The 19,111-nt window shown below is 35.8% G+C and overlaps 1 protein-coding gene across 4 annotated transcripts in view; it reads left to right on the forward strand.

The window, feature by feature from the left end:
- Positions 1–19,111, forward strand: part of SSBP2 (single stranded DNA binding protein 2) — a 188,100-nt gene that overhangs the window by 155,629 nt on the left and 13,360 nt on the right. For 3 of the 4 annotated variants that reach the window (XM_062600325.1, XM_062600324.1, XM_062600329.1), the window contains 6 exons: positions 4,406–4,454; positions 6,450–6,485; positions 10,870–10,924; positions 14,186–14,256; positions 15,516–15,594; positions 18,638–18,666. In XM_062600325.1, the coding sequence (XP_062456309.1) occupies positions 4,406–4,454; positions 6,450–6,485; positions 10,870–10,924; positions 14,186–14,256; positions 15,516–15,594; positions 18,638–18,666 (319 nt within the window). The remainder of the gene's footprint in view (positions 1–4,405; positions 4,455–6,449; positions 6,486–10,869; positions 10,925–14,185; positions 14,257–15,515; positions 15,595–18,637; positions 18,667–19,111) is intronic. The other variant, XM_062600326.1, reaches the window with a different exon arrangement.

Consider the following 19,111-nt stretch of genomic DNA (forward strand, 5'->3'; position numbering starts at 1 on the left):
TAATGCACTTTAAAGGCTTAAGAGAATATGGAGTAGTAGTACTAGGGTACTGTGCTGTAGCACATACTGGTCTGTGTGATATGCTGAGTCGCAGACCTTTGTAAGGAGTACCATTATTTCATGCCTTCTGTGTGAATAATTTTTCAGAACATATTTTTTACTGTCAGACCGATTATTTTTTTCCTCTGGTAAATAGATTGTATATTCACCAAAAGTAGAATAAAGGTTTAATGGTGGTTTGGCAACACAAGCCTTAAAAAAAAAAAAAAAAAAAAAAAATCAGATTGATTTCTTACTATAAGTTAGTGCTGTCAATTCTGCATGAAATCTGATAGTACTAAGTTCTTACACTTTGAAATCCTGATAGAGACTTGGGGTCTGGGCAGCTCCAACATTCAGAATCAGTCAGAGTGCATCTAAGGATAACCCATGGGCGGTAGCAATAAATGGACCCAACTGTGTTAGAATTCAGTCTGTGTTTTAGCCCTTACAATTTCTGTAATGCATGATACTAAGAAATAACAGTGTAGATCATTTACTGTACTTATATTTCTGTGAAAGATGATGACTTCCCTCTTGCATGTATTATGTATACTGCATATTAATTTACATATGTCTTCACATAGATATATTTTCTCTTTACATTTTCCTGTGTTGTGCTCAGTGTTTTTGGATTTCTGTCTATGTTAAAATATAAAAATATGTATACTCTACAAAATGAGTTGCCATTTTAAAATCCAGCCTTTTCTCATGGGAAAGCTCACAAAGAAGCTGTTTTGTTTAAGAGTAAGTTTCTGCCAAATATAATTTTACATTTTTCTGGATGAAAATGTGTGGTCTATTGTCAAAAACAGCAACAACCAGCCAGAGAGCTCGTAGGCAGTATTTCAGTCCAGGAGCACATACTCCTTAAATGTAGTACTGCTAAATAACTGCTTGCTCTATCCTAACTAATATGTATCAGATCACTGTTTGAAACAGCTGATATATATCCTATGTCTTTTTAAGAATAACTTTATTTTCACTATAAGGTTTTAAGCTGAACTTTGGTGGAGCAGTTGTTAGTAAGATGTTGTTTCTTCTTGAAAAAATGCCCTCTTTGGGAACAAAATAGTAAATTTCAGAGAGCTGTGTTAAATTTCACTGGCACTTTTTCATGGCTTTTGTGACCTTGCAAAGCTGTATAAAGCACTAAGAGTATCTCACTCATGCCTGGAAAAAAAAAGTGACTTTGTTCTTTAACTTCAATTCACAAACTTGTATCTGAATGTTTAATTTACTGGTATTTGCCCATTAGAAAACTGAAATACTTTATTTTTCCAAATAGTGGGATCAACAGTATAGGACTTCCTGTAAGGGTGGCATGCAGCTGTAATTAGTCATAGCAGTGGATCCTTTGTAAATTACTCTATTTTGGACTTGGTACATTCAGAATAATGTGTTATGACTCTGTTGATGCTTCCAAAATAAACATTTAATAAGAGGGAAAAACACTGCCTGCATTGCTTTGAAAAAAAATTTTGTGGATAGCTTTTTTGTGTGTGCTTTAAAAGCCAGCAGCATTCAGCTCTATATAAACCATATGGCTTTCTAGCAGAATCTGCTACAGAGTTTTCTAAGTCTATACTTAGAGCTGCCCATGACTTCCAGTAAATTTGCAAATTCCAACAGCTTTTTAGATGAAGGGTGAGCTTCCTCTTAGGAGTGTCTACAGTGCAGCCTGCAGGATAATGTAGGCTTTAAGCCAGTTCAGCTTTAAACAAAACTTGCATGCTTACAAGAAGCACCACGAAGCTAACAGGAATTCGTGTTGCAGTCTTCTCATGGACCCGATCTAGATTTAGGTGTTGCTGTGGCTAATCTTATTATGTATTCGAGTTAGCATTTTCGTATCTCTGTACTTCACCGATGTCTGCACTGCAGTCATGGCATTATTCGATTTGATGCTTTTTACCAGGTAGATTTGTATTACTTAATATCATACACGCAGCTGTAGAGTTTTGGGATAAAAACAAACTTCCAGTATTGTTGCATAAATTCCTGATTTCACAGAAGGAGAAGATCCATTGAGTCAAATATTGTACATGATAGAAAAGAAAGAAAAAAGCATCAAACACCTCACCTTTAATTTTTAGCAGCAGAGAAGTTGCTGAGTGTTTGTCCCGAGCCTCATGTCTGCAGTAATCGCTTGTGCCTGGCACTTCTTGCATGAGTGCTACGAGTAACTTCCCCTGCTTTGTCTCCCACAGCTGGGTAAGGAGCTGCCACTCATTGTTAAAATCCTTCATGGACATACCTTCCAGCAAATGTGCTACACAAAGCATCGTATGTAGAGCTGTTGGAATGATAGATTTTTAGCTTTCATGGAAGAACTATTTAAGCTGAGAAGGAACGCATCTAGGGTTCACTCAGAAATGTTTGCCTTTTCTGACAGGGGGAGAGTTTTAGCAAAAAGACCCCTTCCCACATTTCTGTCTTTCCAACCTGCCAAAAATAATTCAGTAGCATAAATGAAATGATTAATTTAATTTTCGCTTTATTTCAGTTGATTGTTTTAGCCAGCTTCTTTGTAGTTTTATCAATAATGTAATAAAAAATTAGAAAGATTCAATGTTAAATTCCTAAGGCAATATACCTACTTAAAAGTTTTTAGCTTTGCAAAACTTTAGATAGAGAACTGCCTGAACTCATTAATAAAGCCTGCTTTTCTTCCTGTATTTAAAATCTCTGCCATACTGGGTATGCAATGGTGGGGAATGTAGCTTTTCTAAAGCCAGTAAGGCCAAAATCTCATTTTAAGAGCAAAAGTTTTGTCATCTGCTCTGCCTTTATGTTGTCAAGGCCTTCAAAAAGTGATTTCATCCTATTTATAAATAGCTAGGAATGCCTAATGCTACCAAGAATAATTATAGTTATTCATATGTTATGACTATGAACATTGAGATTTTACCTTCCATATGGTTTAGTTCCCTCAAGACTGTTAAAAGAAGCCTAACCACCAAACTATTCTACTGAGCTCAGTTAAAATTGAGGAAGCTAAGATAACAGCAAGAGTGGTGAGAAAAGACGTGCTCTGTCAGGAAAGGCGTTTTTCCTTTTTCCTTTTCTCCATTCTGCTTTTAGGATGTTTAGTCTGAGTTTGCTTTACCAAAGACTCCTCTGGCCTGTTACACTCCTGTCCCTGCTGCTAGGACACTGCCCCTTAATGAAAACGGTCCCATTTGGGCAAGGTGCCACCGAAGGATGCCGGACAAGTTTGCAGGCTCCGTTTTGCCGAGCGTATGGTCACTGTCACGCTTCTGTGATTTCTGTGGAGATAATGTAGCTTTAGTCAAGCAGCAGACTATTCTTAGCTACATATCCAAATGTATGTCAGAATCTGCGTATAAAATGACATGTTTTCAATTTTTAATATATAAAATATGTAAATGTACATGTATTTTTATGCTCCTTAGATACATATTGTGGCAACATGTTTTCTGCTGTGGATGGCTTGTTTTTCTAAAAAATTGTTTAAATTAAAACATTTACAAGGAACTAGCATTACCTTTACTATGAACCTTACTCTACTTGCGGTGTGCTAGATCCATAATCGATAAATGTTTTGATCCCCCAGGAAGGTATTTAATTATATAAGCAAGAGTACAGTTTCTATGCCTGAATTTGCATTTAGGACCTTTCTGTGTTGATCCATACTGTAAACAGACTTTTGCAGAACATGCGATACTTCCTCCAAATATTTTAATAAGTGCCAACAAACAAAGTGCAAAGAAAAACAATCCTCATGAGAATTTAAAGAATTTTGGAACTTATTTTTCACTCTCTTTAGAACTCCTGTGCCACAATAAAATGTCACAATTATGTAACATGGAGTTAAATTCTCCCTGGACAAGAGGAAAGCACTATAGGAAACAAATTTGCAATGGTTTTCAAGTCGTGCTGTCAAGAACACAATAGGAGAAGGTCTGACACTTCTTAAACTTGCAGGTGTTCGGAGACAAATGCAAAACTCTGTGGTCTCCACTATAGCCTCTGTGGCCACTGAGGAAGGAATTAGTATGATACACTTCTAGCAGAGTGTCCTGAAAATACAGAAGTCCACAGAATGAGTTAGGATCTCAGATATCTTAAATATGAATGGCAGGGTTGTAATAAGAAATGCATTATCTTTAATAATCTTGTAAACTGTCAAATGAAGAAGGTAGTGCAACAATAATAATTTTACCATAACATTATAACTTGAGGTAGTTACAGTTCAAAAAATTTAGAAAAGCTGTCTCCTGACTTACTTTGGGAACAGATTACTTGAAAACATTTACTTCCTCATAATTGATCAGAAGCCGATGAGGTTTCTGTTTTGTTTTGTTTTTTGAAGTAAACTCTGATCTTTCATCTTCTGTTACAGGGGCCCAGGGGGTGGTAGACCTTGGCCAAACCCAACCAATGCCAATTCTGTAAGTAAATACCTAAATACATTAGGTATCATCTTATATTTAAGGAATTATTTCTCATCTGTGCACCAAACAACAATAAAAGAATCTAGTTCACTCAACAAGTAGCATACTGCTGTAAGGCCTGCTTTATATTTTTTTTTCTACAGCCTGTTCCTGTCAACCCTAATGCAGTGTAAGTGCACTAAGGACCACACCTTAACAGAGAATTCATTGACCATTTTTTTCTGTATATATTCAGCTGTGTTCATAGTCATGTAACACATCTTCATCTCTAAGTCACCTGCGGAACGTCTTTAACAAAAAAGTCATCCTGGGTTATATTCAAAATATCTTTTAGCTTCCTCTAGCATAAGGCAGACAGGTAGGTCAGTGCTATCTGGCCAGTCAGCTTTACTTAAATCACAGATTTAGAAGATATTCCCTAATGTGTGCTCACATATTTTGCATAGATAAAAGCACATTTGTTCTTGTTAACTAAGGAACATGCAATCATAAAGCAAATGCTTACAAGACGTCAGCTATTTAGATATGTTTTTTGTAAAAACCAGTGCACTCCCTTGGATTTTGTTCCACTAACTACAAAATGACATTGTTTAATAGCAGCTTAAAGAAAGAAGCAGTCAGTAAGGCCTACCATATGAACAGCATTGGCTGTTTTCTTCAGAAAGCCCATAGGTAAAGTTTTCATTCTACTTCAATGGACATACATCATTAGTATGAAAATGCATCCCTTTCTGGCACTTGTAGTTGGATAAGATGGGTCTGGCTTGCCAGAGGATATCAGATCTTTTTGTTGTTCTCAGTTTTGATTTTTTATTTCTACTGAATTCCAGCTAGAAAAAAAAAGAGCTGAAAATCTTCCTCTGTCTACTTTTGTTTGCTTACTAAACTACTAAAATGGACACTAGGACATTTTTCAACAGATAATTAAAATGTTTTCATTCTGTGAAGGTAATTGAGAAGTCCAGTACTGGATACATTTGTAAAAATTAGTTATCTGACAAGTTGTCTACAATCTTATAAGATGCTTGTTCTACAAAATAATTTTGTAGTTTCTTAGTTCAGTTTCTTAATTCTTACCCCATCCTATTATAATGATACTACTCCCTAGTCCTCCAGAGAGAATCTTCACAAAGACTGTTGCATAGAGAGGAAAACTGGATTATTCACAGGCAACTGGATTTCTCCAAATAACCTCTGTAACAAATGCCACAAAAAGAATAATGCAAAGAGGTAAATGAGTATCTTCTAGGCTGAAAGAATAGAGCGATGATTTTCTTTTTTATCATCTGGATTTTAATAAAGGTTCGGTATCTACAGGAACCAACAAATTTAGTTCCTGTTCCAGATGACTTTGAAGTCCAGTGAATAAAATGCAAGCATGTGCTGCTAAAGTTTACGCTTTATAATACATATTATCTTAATAATATTACAGCTGAACCTTTTACTATAGACTGCAGTTCTTTACGGAGTTTATTGTGGTTCCCACAGTAAGAATCATAAAATTCTGCTGACAGTTGCAAGGACTAGATTTGATACTGGAGTCTGTAACTTGGTATCTTGAAATACCTGGTATCTTGAAAGAGATGCTGGCCGTGCAGTGTGCATGTATCGCTTACTATGAAACAATAGAGAATAGGTACCAGACCGCAACGTGCAGACATTTAAATATGTGCATTATATTTTTCCTACTGATTTCAGTAGAGTGGCCACCAGGGCACAGTAATCTTAAATGGAAATATTTTGATTTGAAGTATTTGATGCTAAATTCTGTTTATGTCTAAACTGCAAGTTTTAATCTTGAACGTATTTATAATGAAGAGTTGTCAATTAGGAATTTTGTGCTTGTTGACTATAGCATTTTCCCCATAATCTTTTTTTATCTTTAAAATGAATTATCCAAATATGTTTTAATGTATGACTGCCAATAAATGTGGGTATGAATTCCATCTTGATGCTGAAGAAATTACTGTTTTGCTTCTGTTGATATTGCAGATACCTTATTCTTCAGCATCTCCTGGGAACTATGTAGTAAGTACACTTGTATCTGTTTGCTCATTAGAATAAATGTTACATTTTTTTGTAACAAAAAAGAAATAGTTGTCCAGATGTTAAGAAGAATCCTTGTGCGGGGAGGTTTGAGAACTGAACCTCTGATATGCAGTTAGTTGTTTTGTCTGCCATCTATAGTGCATATGCTGATATTCATTACTAGAATCATTATCAGTCTGGTCAATGTTGCTCTGAGTGCTATATTTTATTTCAGCGTATGTATCTTTAACCAATAAATTATCTTGTGTTCAGTAAAAGGACAACCCCCCCAGCTTTTTAAGGGACATAATAGTGTGTGAATTTCTGAACTTTTTAAGGAAAACAAAGAAATTGAAAAACTAGAAGAAAATTTCCTCTTACAAAGGATGTGTAGAAGAGTCCCCATAGCTAAATTTTTAAGGGATATTTTTATTCTTTATTCTAACAATTATCTTCTGGAGAGGTGATAACTCTTTCTTCCCCATAGTCTTTATTTCACAGCCATTGTCTTAGTTTATTATGGATTAGTTGATAATATCATATTTTCTTGCTATCTACTTTAGATTGAAATTGTTTACATTTCAGAATAGTATCCCATGCTGATTTCTCATTCAGAAGAGCACAAAATGCTAATAGTCTCTCTGAAATGTCAGGAACACATTTTACCTATCAACAAAGTAGTTTCTATTGGAGAACATATGCTATTTTGTGTCTGTATCCCAAGAGATTAAGTTTTGTTTCTTCTTTCGGCTTTTTTTTTTGTGTGTGTGTGTGTGTGTGGTTGTTACTCTTGTACTTGGATTATTTGTACTTCTGATGTACCCTTTCTAAGAGATATTGTTTTGTGTTTGTATCATATGTTTAGTACAGGAGTCAAAATGTAGCAGGGGGACAATTATATCTTTCCCTCTGAAGACATTTGACATTTCTCATTTTTTTTGCTAGTTGCTGGATTCCAAACTAATGTTGTGGGTCAGGTTGAGTAGAGACTTTTCTCTTGATTTTTCATGTTTTATCACCTGAAGATTAGACAAATGTACTGTAAGGCTTAAATCAACATAAAACCTGAAGCTAGTCCAGAATGTGGCAATAGCGGGCCTCTCACCAGGAGGGCAATATACAGTGTTTTTGATCTATCTGGGCTACTTACAGTCTTCTTTGACTTTCAGTCTACATCAGAGAGGTGATCCTGTACAGCTAGTGCTGAATTGCGATGAAGTTTTCAAGGATGACCATGTCTTACTTAAATAGCTGTTCCTTTTGTCTCTTATTCCGACAGTCAGCTGCGAAAAGTGTTGCATTTCTCATAGGTGTCTGTAGTTCGAGAACTCACTTGCCACATGTTTAGTGGAAACAGTCTAAATCTGCTGATCTTCAAACCAGTTATTTAAATGAAGAACTTTGTAAAGGTCTTGCTACCAGGAGAAAAATATTCTTTGTTGGTTTTGCCAAAGATGTTAGTGATCAGTTATTGCTGCAGATTTTGAAGACATTTTGTGAAATGTTTGACTTCATATGCTGTTTTTTGAGAAGTATGAAGACCTGAGAAATTAGAAAAAGAGTCACTATAGAAATTTATTTTAAAGAAGCAAGCCTAGGTAAAGTATGTGTTGTAGTGGAGGACTATTGGTGTATTCATATCAAGCCAAAATGCAGCCAGGATAAGTGATTGTGACAAAAAAGGCATCACCATATTTAAATGTAGAAATAGAGGAGGAGGAGTAAGAGATAAAGAAAGAAAGAAAGAAAGAAAGAAAGAAAGAAAGGTAATTTTACCTTTTCCAAGGACAGTGATGAGCCTGATACTGGAATGTTACATCTAACTGGAACTTTGAAAGGAAATTAAAATATATCCAAAGATGCAAAAAACACACACAGAAGATTCAAATGCCAGAGAAGATGCCTGAGCCTCTGAACAGATGTACTCAGTGAGCTCCAGCTCTGCAGGAGAGAGGGGGACATTTCTGTCTAATTTCTTATCCTCACTCTTCTGTTGAAGTTTACCACTCCATCAGGTCTGCCAGTGGAGCTGCTTGTCATTCAGAAACGCGGAAGCTGGTGTAAGCAGTTGGAGACCTGGGTCCTTGTGGAAGTGGTTTGGTTTTGCCTGCACTAGGTAAAGGGACGTTCACACACGAAGCTCCAAGCAGAGCTGAGGCTGCTTTTAGCAGGGCATGGTGATGGAGCAACTGGGTGGGCCGGGGACGGAAGGTGCTTGCGCATCACGAATCTTGCCTGCTCTCTCACAGTGAGAGTAGTCTGGTTTTAGAAAGGCTCGCTGTTTTTTCTGGAAAATGGAAGACATGAATGCCAGCCCCACGAACAGTTAAATAAGCAAAACTGAGGGGCAGCACAAAGGGAGCAGGAGCAAGGGTTTGGGGGCAGACTGTGGACTGGGCAGCTTTAGGATCAGTTTTTCAGCCAAAGGATTCATGGTGTAGACCTACATGCTTTAGAGAACTTAATCTGATTTGTTTATCAGACAGGTTTTTGAGAAATGATCTAATTGCATGTAAATACGTTCTGAGGGAAAACATACCTAATACCAAAAGGCTTACTAACAGAGGAATGACAGTTAATATAAATTAAAAACTAGATTATAATTTTGGGGGAAAAAGTGCTTTGAAGCTTCTGGCAGTATGAAATGAAGTTGTGACTATGCCTTAACTTGTATAGCATGATCTGTGGATTGCAAGGTGGAGCAAGCCTAATTTCACATGTTCACACGTTCTAACATTCAAGTAGATGTTCTATAATTTTAAAAGGGATACTCAGTGATCTTGCTTAGTTCGAAATAAACGGGAAGCACAAGATGGAAGAACTGGTAGATAGTGTTACATATACGGGCATAGAGGTGTATATATGTTGATAGACTGCTGCTGCTGAGTAAAAGATTTTTCTTTTACCTACAATTAACTGATAGTTAACTACTGACTGGGAGACAGGGGTGCTTCCCCCTAAAGTGTTATACATTTTACTTGCATGAACCTGGGGAAGAGTGCCATCATTCAGAAAGCTGCTACAACCCTGATTTTAGTTGTCTGAAAATAGTGTTCACTAGTGTATTACTGCTAAATGTTTTGTAAGAAATGTTATTTTTAGTAGGCCATTGAGAAATAATGTCTCTTGTTTAATTCCAAAACCTCTCTTCCTCCTTCCAGATTATTTCAGTGAATAGGTATCATGGCAAATCTCTGCAATATCCTTTTAAACATACAGAAATAATCAAACTTTTATATTCAGTGAAAAATAATCCCTTTGTTTGAAAAAGTAAATCTACTATTTTTAAATAAGACGAAAGACGTAAAATATAATAGAAGTCATATAGCAATGAAAATCTTCTTTTGTTAGTGATATAATTTCTGTGTGTTAGTGTTAGTGCATAATTTCTATTATAGAAAATGGTGGGGAGAACAGTTTATTTATTGATATTAGAACATTTTTCTCAAACGATAAGAAGGTAGTTTTCCTGTTACTTAAAAATATTAATGGATTTACAAATGTAGGAAGCAAGAAGTTACGATTCAGTTCTTACTAAATTATTAGGATGTTCAGAATAAAATTATTTGAAGCATTTTTAAATTAAATTTTTTTAATTGAATTTTTAAATTCAAGCTTTAAAAAGCTTGTTTAATGACCAGAGCAGTCTGTGTATAGTGTTTAGTCATGAAAAGATTTGTAACACAGAAATACCTGAAAGTGAGAAAGTAGATGTTCTGTGATTTTTTTTGTTTTCTTTGATTTAGCACTATAGGCAAGTGATATGAATATATCTAAATTTGGCAGCTAGTATCATTCTGACACTTTTTTATTCCTTTGTTGTTAATTTGTGAATGAATTTTATCTACAGATACTATAGAAAAGAATTGTAGAATATTACACAGACTGAATTGGGATTGCCAGAAAATCAAGATACCAAGTCTGCCTAAAAGAGAAAACTTTCTTAGATGTCTAGTCTCTTCTGTACCCATAAGACATCTCCTTATTTTGTGCTTCGCAAGTGCTGTTATGCTGCCATTAATGAATGAAAACCAGTGGTAACAAAAGTGGATGGAGGGAATTAAATACGGTTGTCTTATGCCCTTATCCAAGTGTCCTTTTCTGACTCGTGGCATGATTCAGTGTTCTTGACTAATGGATCTTCTTGGATCCGTAGATCTACATATACCAAAACTCTGTGCCAGAGTCTGATGACCAGCATCATTATCTTAATCTTTCAATGGGTTGTTTTGTTAGCTTATCAGAAAACGTGCATGTTTTTAGTAAAGTAAATCTTGACATTTATGATACTTTATGATACTTTTTTTTTATTTGTACTGTGTTCACTCTTTACTGTGTTTTTTTTTTTCCTTTTATGCTAACTAGTATTTTCTACCCACTCTAGGGTCCTCCGGGAGGTGGAGGGCCACCAGGAACACCCATCATGCCTAGTCCAGCAGGTATTGAAATATATTCAGAAAAAAAATAAAAGCAAAGTATTAAGGGTTTTAGGAAGTACCCAAATTCTTTTTTTTTCTGATTTTTCTATGCTATTAATGCACACAAATGGATAGATCCAATTCTATACATTTTTCAGCAAGGAACAGCTAATAGAAAGGTACTAGTTTTGTACTTTTTGTATCAGTTTTTCTTAATACTCTTTCACTCTCTTTCTCTCCCTGCTGTGTTGCAGAGATAGAAAGCATTTTACAGTATCTCTACAGTTCAAAGCAATTCATATCTCTGGCTCTTGAGCCCATCTTTTCTTGCATTATTTTAACAATAGCAAGGAAAAAAAGAAAAAAAAAAGAAAGAAGACAGAATATATATTTGTTTCTGCTCATATCCTTTGCAGCAATTCCACCATTTTGGAAATCAGGAAATTTCTGAATCCTGTGCAAGTTCCCCTGTAGTATCCTATGGGATGGACCTGATCAATATATAGCTCTTGAGCTATGTATGAATCACAAGCATGACTGCATCCTCTGGCTGTGTCATCTGACTGACAGCAGGGTTGAACTGGACAATTGCTCTGCTCTGTCCTGCAATGGAGGAGTAAGGCCCCAGAGGAACGATTGCCATGTCCTATTTGTGATCTGTTCCTAGGACTTTACTGCTGCGTTGTTTCTCCCAGTTGCATGATCTGTATCTTGGAATTCTGGCCACAGGGAGAATTTGGCCATCTGGAAGATTGGCCACCATTCCTATTCAAGTTTAAATAATCAGGGAGAAGGGTGGGAAGATTCAAGACAGCTAACTAGGGTCTCAAGGCTCAGAATTGATCGGCAATATATACATGTATCTCCCTCGATCGGTCTTCTGCAACGTATCTGACATAAGGAGAAACTGCAAGATTGGGAGGATGTTCCTCTCCCTTGGATAGCATCCAAAATGTGTTGAAAAGAAACTAAATACATCTTATGTAACCCAGTATTCAGTAGATATTTGGGCTCCTTTGGGCCAACATCTGTCTCTTTCACCAGCTAAAAGGGACCTTTTCACCTTAATGATATCCTCAGTCCTACATGTTCTTTCTATCCTTTGCAGCACAAGAGGGTAGGGGAAGTTGCCTAACTTCCTGTGAAAACTTCTTGCACCACTGTAGAATCTTCATTAAATATAATTCCAGGGCTTTAATAATTAAACTTGAGATAAAGACTAGGGCTTCCTTGTTCATATTATTAGTAAAAATGAAAATTAATGTGAGCTGGTAGTTAAAAGCTAAAATCTCTTTTAACATAGAAACAAACCCATAGAGAGCCTACATTTTTAAAAACAATCAGCACTGCAGTTATGGCACGTGTTAGTTGTCTGTGTGCGCTCTGAGTAAAGCTTCTGTTGAGGAATTGTTTCCGTTTTCAATTAAAGAAACTCTAAGGTATTTTAAGGCTTCTGTCTTCCAAAGTATAAAAACACTCGCACATTGGCTGCCTGAGAATTTTGCAAAGGTACTTACTCACCTCTGAAAAAAAAACCTTCCAGCTCTATATGTTCCCATGGCCCATCAACTCATATGTATTTTTTTACAGAAGCCGATAGAGCACAGGGATGTGTTTCTCTGTGGAGAGCCAGGGTTATTCATTTCAAAGGGATTTGGTAGTCAAAGCACTTGTTCTCCACCTCCTCGAACATTAAAAATAACTTTTAAATTCTAATTTTACTTTTTCTAACCTTAGGCCAAAAGCTTTTGGTGTCCCTCTTCTTCAGAAAGTATATTTGAATGTTCTAGAGATACATATTCCTCTGCATATAATGGAATTATTTACTCTCCTCCGCTAATGCTTAGAAAATTGTATTAGAAAAGTTAAGGAATAGTCAATGACCATTATTTTAACTGCCCTGTGAATGCACAAATAAGTTCTTTCACGCGATCAGGTGGCATTCCCACTTTCAACTCACTTCAGTCTGATTGAGGCTTCCTTGCTTTCACTAGTTCTGACTCAAAATTCCCCTATCACTTTGTCTTGAAAAATGATTTACAGCTCAGCCATGTTTTGTGCATTGTTAAGCTCAAAACCCATGGTTCAAAGAAATGAAATGGTCTTTTGGAGGAACTAGGTATTCAGCTACTTAGCTATTCTATTACTCTTTTACTCTTTTACACAGACTATAGAGGTACTGTTTTTCCAGAGTTGCCTATAATTTTTAAAGATACATGGTCCCCTTAGGGATTTATTTAGACTTTTCTGAGGTCATTTTCTGCTCAGTAAACTTTGTTGCTACATTGCCTATCTCTCGTCAAGTTCCCTTGTGAAAGAGTTTTTGCTGAATTTGTTTACTAATCTGCTGCATTTTTTGCATTCTCTTCCTTACAAATACTGATGAGGAATATTAAGATTTTGTGTGTGTTAGCAGCAGGCATTGGTTTCTTCTAAGTTCAAGTAGAAGAGTTAAGCGGGTTGTATTCTGTATGTCTTGTTAGTTAAACCTTTCATTTCAACTCTGGAGGTGCTCCAGTTTGAAAGTTCATATACACTCATTGGAGAAAAGGGGCATATCTCTCTTCCAGTTCTGTGTGAGTTAATCCCAGATTAAGAAGCAGTATAGCTCTGTCAATGTCTGGAAAGGCCTAGTAAAACTGTTGGCAGAATTTGCTAGCTTAGACATCCCACTGTCCCAACATGATATTGTTGGTTTTGGACTCGGGCCAGTTTTGAAGCATTGTGCCATACTGTACCATGAAGATATATCAGCTAAAGCTGTCCTTCGCACAGTATTCTGCTGAATAGTTAGATATATCCAAAATCCAGTAGGGTGACACAGATGAGAACAAAAGATTTTCATTGACTATACAAATGTGAAGTCTGTATAAGGAGAAGCTATTATTACAGATGGAAAACAAATTACAGGAAATATTTATAAGACAGAAACTCCTGTTTCATAGAGAATATTGAAGATGAGTGAAGTAATTTTGAGCTCCAAGAAAAAAGGTTTAAGGAATTAAATAGTTACAGATACTTGGTGATTTATAAACCTTTTAACAGTCATGCATAAAACTAGAGTCTAGAAGTAGTCACCTAGGAACTATTGCAATTATTTCTTTTCATAGTTCTGTTGTGTGTAGAAATAGATAGCAAGGGAATGAAATCTTCCATTATATTGCCACTGTGTATCAGTGATTCAGGCATAGAAATAATATGAACAAAATGACAAGAAATGTATTAGGCGAGTAGTTTTATTGAAAGGTATATATTAGCACTTAAAATAATCTCTTATTACAGATTCAACCAACTCTGGAGACAACATGTACACTTTAATGAATGCAGTACCACCTGGACCCAACAGACCTAATGTAAATATAAATTTAGTTGTATTTTTTGAATTATAAAGCCTTGTTTTATCCAGCTAGTATGTTTCCAGGACATATGATTAATACTAAGTTTTCCATTTTAATGGATGACACATAAGTTGCTTACCCCCATCATGTCCTTTTTAGTGCTTTTAATGTTTTGCAAATCAGTCATGCTAATATATACAAAATAATCATTGGAGCCCATTTTTCTTCAAGGAAAAGACCTTAAAGGTGTACACATGTGAGTCCTGGAGATGACTTAGTTTGTCACACTGCAATGCTTCTGTACAGTATGACCATTATAGGAGCTGCCATCAAACTTTACTTTCTGAACAATTTAAACTTTTGTTTTAAAAAAGTCTCTACTCCTGGAGAAGGAGATGCAATCTATTGAAAGTAACCCAGTGTTATGTTGTCCTACCACTCCGTGAAAAGTGATAGAATTAATACCTTTAAGAAGAAATAAACTTCCCTGTTCATCTACAGGGTAAGAACGAAAAATATTGATAACATTTAAGTATTTGCCTCATTAGCTACTCTTCTGGTGACTATTTCAGCCCAAACTTCAGCAGTTCTAGAACTGACAAAAATCTGGATTTGTAAAGCTTGTTTCTTTTCTCATCTCTTTCTGTATCTTCAGTTTAGTTGTATTTATCTGATTACTACCATATTCTGTCTAATTACAGTCCATGTTTTGTGATCCTTTTGAAAAAAAGGCCAGTAGAACTTTAAGAATATGGGTATTTGGATATTGCCAAATCAGTGAATTTAGCAAATGTGCTATAATGCAAATGCTGTAAAGTTTTTGAACAATTGAAGGTTAATATCAGAAATCAGTCAGAAACTGTTCACATTGCAAAGGTAGTGCAGAATACTCAGTATAGGCAGGGTGGAATTTGAAAATATTAATTAATCACCTACTTATAGAAGTGAATAGTAAAATTCTCTTTAACCTCAATGGCAGTGTAGTCAGCACTAACATATTTGAAAATCACACAAGAAGTGTGAAAGTATATCATAAATCATTCCTAGGTCATATGTCACCTAGGTCACCTATACAGATGAGTTGGACATTGGAAAAAGTAAACAAAAACAATAACACTTTTTGCAGTCTTCACTTTCACTTCACTTTCACATACAGAGATGGAGCTGTGCATTTTTCCTTTGTTATTTTTTCTGAGAAATATTTTCTTTTTATTAGATTTTCTACAGTAAATTTGTACAGTAACACCAGTTTTTAATGTCTGATCCTTTTATAGTTTCCAATGGGGCCAGGGTCAGATGGACCTATGAGTGGACTGGGTGGAATGGATTCACATCATATGAATGGATCATTAGGTAATGATAGTAAATATTATGAACATTGTGAATTTTCAATGACCAGTGCCATTTTCCATGACTAGTTCTCTGAATTATGTGGAAGACTGTGTAAAAATCTTTTAGAAACTAAAATGCTGTATATACATCAAAAAGAATTAAAGTACGTTTTAAGCATATGAATTAGTATATATAGTGCATCTCTGGAAGAAAGTTACTGAATGTTATTTATATAACAGAGTATAGTTTTAAACCAGTTGACTAAAACTACTCTAAAACTATACCATCACAATAACGTAGAAGTGATGGCATAAGACTCTTTTCTCCTTAACTCTCTTCCTCTTTCAAAAACTTGAGATCTTTTGTGAGGTGTTGGTCCAAATTCTAACCAAGTACATGGAAGTAAGTTGTTACGTATATTGATCTATGTGTTAAGCTGTTGTAATCCCAACAATCTGATGTCACTTGTTCTAGCCTTCTGTCTCTTAGTTTTATTATTCCCTTTGCAAAGCAGCTTCAGACATGATCATTTAACACACCAAGAAAGAACATGCATTCTTGTCAGGGTATACAGAGGCAGGAAGAAGACTGTACCCTTTTACTTTTGACACTACGATTTTTGAAGGACTCCTACCTAAGGGAGAAACCTTTCACAGTTCTACAAAACATTCGCTGCTTTATCCTCGGACTAGCTTAGTAAACTTTTTTTCATCCTGTTTGCTGGAAGGATGATAGACAGTTGAAAGAGATTTGAGCAACAAGCTGCAGCTCAATAAATTGCATTTAAGCCTTCCTTACTGACAAGGTAAATACATACTTTGTATTTTTTTGTGCTCATAACATAACATTAGGCCAGAAACTCTGAATACAGTTCTTTACTTCTGCCTGCACCAAGGAGTGTGGGTCTTGCAGGCAACTGCAAGGAGAAACTTAGTCTGCAAAGACTTCTGATCCCTTTCCTCTTCTATCTCTATTTCCCACCAGCAAGGTTCTCTTTTACATCTGGGAGCTCGTCTTATGCATCCACAGGCACCAGCAACACTATTGAATAGCATTTCCCTTTATGAGGAAAAACCCAAGCAAGCTACATATATGATGGGCATGCACAAGCCAAGCTGTCACAGGGGGACCTTGCTTCTGTCCCTGAAGAAAAACTCTATCATTTTCCCAGCACAGACATAGACTAACTTAAATTCCACACTGCAGTTAACACCTTTTCATTCCATACTGCATTATGAATGAAATAGTCCAGAAGTTGGACTAGTTATAGTCCGGAAGTTGGAGATTATAAGACAAGATACATAATCAGGTAAGAACGAGGGAGAAATAGGAAAAGGCTTTGACAAGATGAGGAAAAAAAAAAAAAACTTTAGGGGGAGACCATCAGACCTCACTTAACCGACATATTTTGAGCAACAGAACAGTTTACCTTCTGGAAAACCAGGTATCTCAGATACTTAGATCACTTTGCATAAGGCCACCTTGTGACTTTATAGCCTTTCTTATTACATATTGCAATCCTGAAATGGGCTGCTGCTTTAATGAATAATGATGTGCATTATTTTGAAGGAAGTGAAAAACTTTGTAAAGATTAATCACTTCTTTTTTTGTCACTTCTGATAGCCTGAGGATTATTTCTTAGCTACAGGAAAAAATACAAATGAAGAAGTTATAGAAGGATTCTATGTCTACCTAGCATTTGATCAGTTATTTTTTGTAATGAAAATAATTACATGTTTAGTCAAACCAACTACAACTGTTTTCTGAAGTAAATTTCATTTCCAGGATGAAACTTGAGTTCTTTGGCGGGTATAAGACTGGAAGAGATCTCCTGCATTTCATTCCATGCTGTACAGGCAGATATGTCACATAATTGCAAGCATAAATTGGTCAAGCTCGCATCTGAGCTAGAAAGTTTTCTAGCTTCTTTGACTACAACCCTTCTACTGGATATCTATTCACAGCTTTTACAGTTAGAAAGAAATCTTTCTCTAATTTCCACCAAAATTTATTTTGTCCATGACAAAATGACTCTTCCTCTTCCTAGTGTTTATGTATATGGAGTACTTATGGAGAGAAATCATATTCTTTCTCAGCCTTAATGTGCCTTGCTAAGTACACCAAGCTATTTCAGTCTCCTCCCACAACTCCATTTTCTTGATTGTTTTTCTCTACACTCTTCCAGTTTTGTCTTCCCTGAAAATAGGTGACCAGAATTGTTTACTGTCTGTTGATGCTAGGAATGCTCTTTTTTTGATACATTGATCCTAAAATTATATTTTCTTCATTCTTGGCTTCATTCAAGTGAGAGCTACAGCATATGAGAAAAATTCTTTCGCTAGTCTTGCACACATTATACTGAGTTTTATTTGGTTTCTATTACTGCATTCCTTCTTAGAATCACCTTTCTTCTGAAAGAAATTATCATCATCAGAATTTGTACTGCATCCAAAGCTGATGTCATTTCAGACAATTTCAGTAGTAGATGTCTGCTTTTGGTGGCAAAGACATTGATGAAATACCACCACCTGCCCCACTGACCCTGGAGATACTCCACTAGCAGTCTTTTAGGGAGTTTTGGATAGCTAAGGTTCAGTAAAAATGGTGGTCATTATTTTTAGGAACATTAACTTTTATTAGTTATCCATAACTACTTTTTTTTCTCAAGCTGAAGCAATGTTTCCCTGAGGTGTACCCAAAATGAACTGTAATAGCTGTACCCTGCCTACCATAGCTAAAGAGAACAGGGAGGTTGGACATAACCCCTTTTTGAGCTGTGCCAGGCTGTCTCATCCTAAAGGATGCTGTTTAAGGAATGGATACAGATCAGAACTGTATCCTTCATTCTTTTCCCCCTTTTTACAGTACGTGTGCGCACAGAGAAAGAACTACCATTATTTAATACTGACTATAAACTTTCTCTGAAAGAGACAGTGGGATGGAAGAGAGTTCAAGCGTGGTTATGTTTTAACATATTGCTGTTAAACTGTATGTTTAAATACGATAATATCATAGATTAATTTCAGCTCAAAACTAATTGAATAATTATCTATTTTAATTTAAGGCTCAGGAGACATGGACAGTATTTCCAAAGTGAGTATCTAATAAAATATTTGAAATTTTTAGAATGATATTTCACTCTAAACACATCTCCTCATTGTCTTGGTTAAACTTTTTGTTATGTTTCTACGTTTTCAGCTTGTCTACTCTCTGGAGGCTGTGCAGACAGAATTTGCATTAATTGAAAGTTTAAAAATAATACCTATAATCAATAGGGAGTATAATAAGTATATTATTTTCTGTTGCATAATGGTGTGTGTTGATTAATGTGATTAATACATATCTAGTTCACAGTCTGGTTGGTCATGTTATACTGTTCCATACTGGTAAGACAAGTGAATATTGGTCTAATAATCAATTCTAGTTAAATGTAAATTTGGAAAAATGTCATTAGGATGTTACTTTTATGCAGTGCATGATTGCATTTGTCACCTCTCTACAGCAATGTTAATATCTTAATCACTAAGTCCCTAAAAGC

Source organism: Rhea pennata, chromosome Z, assembly GCF_028389875.1.
Source record: "Rhea pennata isolate bPtePen1 chromosome Z, bPtePen1.pri, whole genome shotgun sequence".
In the NCBI taxonomy this organism is placed as follows: Eukaryota; Metazoa; Chordata; class Aves; order Rheiformes; family Rheidae; genus Rhea; species Rhea pennata.